The sequence below is a fragment of the Colobus angolensis genome, unplaced genomic scaffold (assembly GCF_000951035.1).
Source record: "Colobus angolensis palliatus isolate OR3802 unplaced genomic scaffold, Cang.pa_1.0 Scaffold9, whole genome shotgun sequence".
NCBI lineage: Eukaryota > Metazoa > Chordata > Mammalia > Primates > Cercopithecidae > Colobus > Colobus angolensis.
Genome location: NW_012122931.1, coordinates 6,801,929 through 6,809,831, shown reverse-complemented (window position 1 = coordinate 6,809,831; position 7,903 = coordinate 6,801,929). Strand labels below are relative to the sequence as shown.

The 7,903-nt window shown below is 54.2% G+C and overlaps 1 protein-coding gene across 1 annotated transcript in view; it reads left to right on the top strand.

Moving 5' to 3' along the window:
• Nucleotides 1-4,323, top strand: part of SLC27A4 (solute carrier family 27 (fatty acid transporter), member 4) — a 23,795-nt gene extending 19,472 nt beyond the window's left edge. The window contains exon 13 of the mRNA XM_011931283.1: nucleotides 3,192-4,323. Within this exon, the coding sequence (XP_011786673.1) occupies nucleotides 3,192-3,349 (158 nt within the window). The 3' untranslated portion in view covers nucleotides 3,350-4,323. The remainder of the gene's footprint in view (nucleotides 1-3,191) is intronic.
• Nucleotides 4,324-7,903: the final 3,580 nt, after the last annotated feature.

The window sequence follows — 7,903 nt, the reverse complement described above, 5'->3', positions numbered from 1 at the left end:
GGAGGCTGAGGCAGGAGAATGGCGTAAAACCCGGGAGGCGGAGCTTGCAGTGAGCTGAGATCCGGCCACTGCACTCCAGCTTGGGCGACAGAGCGAGACTCCGTCTCAAAAAAAAAAAAATTAGCCAGGCATGGTGGTGCATACCTGTAATCCCAGTGACTCGGGAGGCCGAGACAGGAGAATTACTTGAACCCAGGAGGCACAGGTTGCAGTGAGCTGAGATCATGCTACCACACTCCAGCCTGGGCAACAGAGTGATACTCTGTCTCAAAAAAAAAGAATCTCAGCAGGTGGGAACCTGGTCAGACTCATGCTCTACAAAGCTCTCTGGCTGCTGTGTACAGAGTGGGAGAGGATTGCAGGCAGCCCTGAGGGAGCTGGGAGACGAGGCAGGGCTGTTGCAGTTGTCCAGGTGGGAGGTGGGCCCTGGGCCTGCAGTCGCCCACAGGACAGCACCATCTTTCTATCTGTTGGCCCATTGGTGGCTCTCAAGATTTCCCTGGTGGGCAGGAAATGCTGAGGCTCATGCCCATACCTGCCCATGCTTTCCTCAGCGTTTGGTGCCCCTTCTGGGCCCCCCCCGGCTGCTCACCCTTGGAGCACATTTCCCTGGCCACCTCTCATGTTGTCAGCACGTCAGTCCTGCCTTGATGGTGGACACTCCCTCGTCAGTGTGGCTTCTGCCAGACAGTGGGTACCTGGAGTGCCTAAAGCATTGGGGAGGGTTTAGGACTTCAGTGTGTTTCTGAAGGATGGAGACACTGTGGCCAGGCTAATGGCCAAGACCGGGAGCTTCCGGAGGACTGGGCAGCACCATACTTCTGGCCAGGAAAGGCAGGGAGGCTCTCAGACCTTGTGTTTCAGATGCGCTTTGCTGCAGAACAAACCACCCCCAAACTTACTTGCCCCAAAATGGCTTGAAGCAGCCACTTCATTTATTCATAATTCTGTGGGTAAGCAATTTAGGGGTTAAGTGCAGCTGAGCCGTTCTCTTTTTGACCTTGCTTTGGGGTCACTGAAAGAGCTGTCATCACTTAGTAACTTAGCTGGGGCAGGAGGCAGTTAGATGGCCTCACCCAGGTGTCTGGCTCTCAACTGCTTACTTCTGCAGCACTGTCCAACAGAACCTTCGGCGGCGATGGAAATGTTCTAGGATTCTGCTGTCCAACACAATAGCTGCTAGCCTGGCAGTGCTACTGAACACTTGAAAGGTGGCTGCTGGCTGGATGCCGTGGCTCACGCCTGTAATATCAACACTTTGGGGTTAAATTTTGTTTAATTTAAATTTATTTATTTGAGATGGAGTCTTACTCTGTTGCCCAGGCTGGAGTGCAGTGGCGTAATCTCAGCTCACTGCAACCTTTGCCTCCTGGGTTCAAGTGATTCTCCTGCCTCAGCCTCCCCAGTAGCTGGGATTACAGGCACGTGCCACCACACCTGGCTAATTTTTGTATTTTTTTTTTTTATGAGAGATGGGGTTTTGACATGTTGGCCGTGCTGGTCTCGAACTCCTGACCTCAGGTGATCCGCCCACCCTGGCCTCCCAAAGTGCTGGGATTACAGGCGCGAGCCACCATGCCCGGCCTTATTTAATAATTGAAATGTAGATAGCCACATGAGGTCGTATTGGACAGCGCCAGTCTGGGCCCTCACCTGGGATGGCTCATCTCTGCTCCACATGGCCTCTCACCCTTTGGAAGGCTAGACTAGCCCCAGGGCACCCCCAAGCGGGTAGAGGTGGAAGATGCAAGGTCCCCCGAGGCCTAGACTCACCCAGAACTCCTACAACATTGTTTTTACCACCTTCTGTTGGTTAAAGCAGGTTGTAAAGCCAGTCCAGATTGAGGCCATTGGAGGTTGAAAAAGTAGAACTCTTGCCAGAAGTGCCAAAGCCACATAGCAGAGGTGTGTGTGTATAGGGAGGGGAGGAACCTGTAGCCGTTTTTGGTAGTCTGTCTCATCCAGGTTCCAATCCCACTTCTACCACCCTGAGCATCAGTCTTCTCATCTGTACAGGATTAATACCATTGATTGAAAGATGCGCCAGGCGTGGCAGCTCATGCTTGTAATGCTAGCACTTTGGGAGGCTGGGGCAGGTGGATTGCTTAGCCCAGGAGTTCAAGATCTGCTTGGGCAACATGGCGAAACCCTGTCTCTACAAGAAATGTAAAACTTGGCCAGGCGCAGTGGCTCACGCCTGTAATCCCAGCACTTTGGGAAGTCGAGGAGGGCGGATCATCTGAGGTCACAAGTTCGAGACCAACCTGACCAACATGGTGAAACCCTGTCTGTACTAAAAATACAAAAAATTAGCTGGGCGTGGTGGTGGGCACCTATAATCCCAGCTACTTGGGAGGCTGAGGCAGGAGAATCGCTTGAACCCGGGAGGCAGAGGTTGCAGTGAGCCAGGATCGAGCCACTGCACTCCAGCCCTACTGACAGTGCAAGACTCCGTCTCCAAAAAAAAAAAAATAAAGAGAGAAATACAAACCTTAGCCAGGCACAGTGGTGCACACCTATAGTCCTGGCTACTTGGGAGGCTGAGATAGGAGGATCACTTGAGCCCGGGAGGTGGAGGTTGCAGTGAGTTGAGATAGCATCATTTCACTCCAGCCTGGGTGATAGAGCGAGACCCTGTCTCAATAAAAAAGAAAAAAATACCATGAATACTTTATATACGAGTAAGAAAATATGTGCTGCTAATTATATTAGTTCAGAGATGTTAAAATCTGCAAGCACTTCCATGTTAGAATCCAGAGAAGACGGTTGAGCACCTACCCTGTGGGGCTGATGTACAGATGAAACGAGCTCACGCTGTTATCTGGTTGGTACTCAAAGGGAGACATCACAGTCAGAATACCTCAGTTCTGGTCCCCACTCTGCTGTCACTCAGTATGTGATACTAGGCAAATAACTTCCCTTCTCCAGGCCTGTTCTCCCATCTGCAAAGTAGGGGTGGGTGGGTAACTAGCAGCTGTCCCCAGGCCCCAACTTTGCCACAGCTGCTCTATTACTTTAGGTAATAGGTGGAACATTCTTTGCAAACTGTAAAGGGCTGTGCCTCCTCCTCCCCCACTTCCCTCCCGTGGTTGTCCTCCAGCCCTGCTCCCTGCCTTCCGCAGCACTGGTGGTGGGGTTCCTGGGAGCTCAGGCCCCTGCCCTGCACTGAGTCTTCTTCCCTGCTCTCCCAGGGACCTACAAGTTGCAGAAGACGGAGCTACGGAAGGAGGGCTTTGACCCAGCTATCGTGAAAGACCCGCTGTTCTATCTAGATGCCCGGAAGGGCCGCTACGTCCCATTGGACCAAGAGGCCTACAGCCGCATCCAGGCAGGCGAGGAGAAGCTGTGATTCCCCCCATCCCTCCGAGGGCCGGTGGATGCTGGATCCGGATCCCCAGGTTCCGCCCCAGAGGGGTCCTGGACAAGGCCAGACCAAAGCAAGCGGGGCCTGGCACCTCCATCCTGAGGTGCTGCCCCCTCCATCCAAAACTGCCAAGTGACTCACTGCCTCCCCAACCTTTCCAGAGGCTTTCTGTGAAAGTCTCGTGTCCAAGTTAACGTCTTCTGGGCAGGGCAGGCCCTCTGATTCCCAGGCTGAGACTGACGGATCTTCTCAGGATGATGTCTTGGGTCAGGGTAGGGAGAGGACAAGGGGTCACCAAGCCCTTCCTAGAAAGCAGGGAGCTTATAAATGGAACCAGGGTAGAAGTCCCCAGACTCAGGAAGTCAACAGAGTGGTCAGGGACAGTGGTCACATCCATCCGGTGGCCAAAGAGAATTGTAGCCCCAGAGCTGCCCAAGTTCACTGGGCTCCACCCCCACCTCCAGGAGGGGAGGAGAGGACCTGACATCTATAGGTGGCCCCTGATGCCCATCTACAGTAGGAGGTCAGGACCGCGCTCCTGGTCTCTCCCCACTCCCCATCCTCCTCCCTGGGTGGCTGCCTGGCTGTCCCTCAGGCAGGGCCTTTCAGTCCTTATGGGTCTGTATTACCTCCATCTCAGTCTTGGCCTGGCTATGAGAGGAGGAGGAATGGGGGAGGGGGCTCAGGGGCCAATAAATTCTGCCTTGAGTCCTCCTAGCCTGTGTGCAAGCCACCCAAGCCCACCCTGACCCCAGAGCCCTGCAGCCCCCATGCGGCCTACTCGATCCCCCATGCCAACCCCCCGGCCCATTCACCCACCTCATCTGTTCATTCACTCATCTAACCTGAAGGTGCGGCAGGTAAGATGCCACAGCCCCTGTCTCCAGTGTGCTGGTTCAGCTGGGGCAGTGCCCATGTCCGTCTGGCAAGGCGTTTCACAGTGTGGGCTTGAAAGTCCAGGCCGGGCGTGGTGGCTCAAGCCTGTCATCCCAGCACTTTGGGAGGCCGAGACGGGCGGATCATGAGGTCAGGAGATCGAGACCATCCTGGCTAACACTGTGAAACCCCGTCTCTACTAAAAAAATACAAAAAACTAGCCAGACGAGGTGGCGGGCGCCTGTAGTCCCAGCTACTCGGGAGGCTGAGGCAGGAGAATGGCATGAACCTGGGAGGCGGAGCTTGCAGTGAGCTGAGATCCGGCCACTGCACTCCAGCCCAGGCGACAGAGTGAGACTCCGTCTCAAAAAAAAAAAAAAAAAAGAAAGTCCAAACCACCTCTGTCACTCTAAGTGTGTGGCCTTGGGGAAATGACTCAGTCTCCTCACCTGTGAAATGGGATTCATCAGTTAAGAGGATTCAGAAGCTAAAAGTGCCATCACGAGTAAGGGGCTTGGGAGGACATTCACCTCAGGCAGGACTCTGACTCTGCCTGAGGTGTATTTTCCCAGTTGTTTAGGGGTGGGAAAGATATGCAGGGGTGGGGGCTGCTGTGAGAGCCAAAGCAGGGCTACCTGGCAGCCTGGACAGAGGCCAGGGAAGCTTCCTGGAACAGTCAACACAGCTGCCCTACCAGCAGTGCCAGTGGAGAGCCAGCTGTCTCCTAGGCCCCGATGGAGGAGTCACACCCAGGCTGGAAACTCACTGCCCAAGGGGAAGGGGTTCCAGCACAGCCCAGGGCGGTGGGCAGTGCAAGCCCCTGGGCCTTTATCTCCACTATGGGTTTTCTAAGAAAAGAACCAGAACTTAGAGGTTTTCAGTTACATGGCCGACATCTCGCAGGAAGTAGAGGGGGCTGGAATGGAGCCCATGCCCTTCCTGCCACACCACCCTGCCTCCTGGTGCAGAAGGCGAGGGAAGCCAGAAAGCCTCCATTCCACGCATGCCTGCAGAGCTGCCTCGGCCACGCCCCAGGCCAGCAGCTGACAGTGCAGGCGGAGGGTGGCCAGGCTGAAAGCTGGGGTGCGCCCTGGGGGAGTGCACTTGGCAAGACAGAGGAATCCAGTGCCTGTCTTGGGAGAATTTGAGATGCAGAGGCCGAACTGGAGTAGGGGGCCTCACGGAGCGATGCTGAGTGGTCATGTGGCAGGTATAGCTGCCGTGCCTGAGTGTGATCAGCAGAGGGCGTGTGGAGCTTGGAGAATCCACTCCTGGCCCTTAGCCGAGGAAAGCATGGAGAGGCTGATTCCCACCTCACCCGGGAGCAGGTCCCCAACTTAGAGGACCCTGTGACAGGCCTCCGAGGGCCTTTGGTCGGGTTTCCGAGGGCCTGGACTTGGTTGGCAGTGTGGCTTTGTGTTTTTAACCCTCAGTAGTGAGTTCTCCACAATGAGAAGGAGGAGCTCCCAGAGCGAGGCATTCCTTCCTCCAAGTTGAACACAGTCACCCGAAGGCAGTATGCAGTGGTGGTGAAGAGCTCTGGCTCTGGAGTCGGACAGGCCTGCATCCAAATCCCAGCTCTACCACTTGCCAGGCTAAGCCTCAGTTTCCTCTCCTGTAAATGGAGGTCAGGGAATCCCTATCTTGGGATAGTCGTGAAGATTCAATGAGATCATGCACAAAAATCTCAGCACTGGGCCTGGTGCTGGTGTCTGCTCAATGCGTGGCAATTAAAAGAGAAAAGGGTGATATATTTAGATGTTAAAACCCCACTTAGACTAGGCTAAGTTTCCCACTTCTGCCCTGGACCCCACTGCAGCCCCTCCATGATGGACAGGGACTGGTGAGCCTGTGACCCCTTCAGCTCTCGGGTCTGCATCTGATCATACCTCAGCCATGGCCATGCGAGTCGTCTCCATGCATGCAGCAGGTGCTTAATACATGCTTGTGAAGTTAACTGACAAAAATAGCTACTGTTTCTCAGGCATTTCCTGACATTTATATAGTGCCCCACAGTTTACAGAGCACCCTGTAAGTTCATCTATGGAGCAAAATCTTTTTTTTTTTTGAGACAGAGTTTTGCTCTTGTTGCCCAGGCTGGAGTGCAATGGCACCACCTCGGCTCACTGCAGCCTCCATCTCCTGGTTTGAAGTGATTCTTCTGCCTCAGCCTCCCAAGCAGCTGGGATTACAGACATGTGCCACCATGCTCGGCTAATTTTGTATTTTTAGTAGAAACGGGGTTTTTCCATGTTGGTCAGGCTGGTCTCCAACTCCCGACCTCAGGTTATCCACCCACCTCGGCCTCCCAGAGTGCTGGGATTACAGGTGTGAGCCACTGCGCCCCGCCCTATGGAGCAAATTCTAAAGGCCTACCCTGTGCAAGGAGGGCAGGGAACTGCCAGATAAGCAAGAGAGAGACCTGGGTCCTAGATCTGCCCTCGGGGAGCCACCATCTCCAGAGAGGGGGATGGTGGGTAAAGAAGCAAAGGCTGTGTGCTTAGCTGCACCTAATCCAGCACCCAAGCTGGGCGTATCTTGGTCAGGGAGGGCTTTCAAGGAAGATTGTTCGAGATGGAGGGAGCAACCATGTATGCAGAGGTCTGGAAGTCCAGGGCCAATTAAAGAAGGGCAGGCAGACCGGGCGCAGTGGCTCACACCTATATCCCAGCACCTTGGGAGGCCCAGGCGGGCAGATCACTTGAGTTCAGGAGTTCAGGACAAGCCTGGCCAACATGGTGAAACCCCATCTCTGTTAAAAACAAAAATTAGGCCGGGCGCGGTGGCTCAAGCCTGTAATCCCAGCACTTTGGGAGGCCGAGACGGGCGGATCATGAGGTCAGGAGATCGAGACCGTTCTGGCTAACACGGTGAAACCCCGTCTCTACTAAAAATTCAAAAAATTAGCCGGGCGTGGTGGTGGGCGCCTGTAGTCCCAGCTACTCGGGAGGCTGAGGCAGGAGGATGGTGTGAACACCGGGATGTGGAGCTTGCAGTGAGCCGAGATCGCGCCACTGCACTCCAGCCTGGGTAACAGAGTGAGACTCCATCTCAAAAAAAAAAAAAAAAAAACCTGGCATGGTGGTGGGCGCCTGTAATCCCAGCTACTCGGGAGGCTGAGGCAGGAGAATTGCTTGAACCCGGGAGGTGGAGGTTGTAGTGAGCCAAGATCGCGCCACTGCACTCCAGCCTGGGTAACAGAGTGAGACTCCATCTCAAAAAAAAAAAAAAAAAAAATAGCCTGGCATGGTGGTGGGCGCCTGTAATCCCAGCTACTCGGGAGGCTGAGGCAGGAGAATTGCTTGAAACCCGGAAGGCAGAGGTTGCAGTGAGCTGAGCGCTCATGTCACTGCACTCCAGCCTGGGCGACAGAGCGAGACTCTGTCTCAAATAAATAAATACATAAATAAGGGCAGGCAGTGAGGCTGCAGGGTTGGGGAGAGGGGTTACAGTTGTTAGAATCCTTTGTGGGCTCTTCTATTTGCACGCCTCCAGAGAGGAGCAAGCTTCCTTTGCAGGTCCGAGTATCAAGTCAGACCCACTTCCTTAGGTTCCCATTAATGGCCACGATGTATGGCGCACTTCTATGTGCCAGGCCCCGTGCAAAGTGCTTTAGGTGCATGATTTCATTAAATCCTATTCAAAGCAGGTACCTTTTTTTTT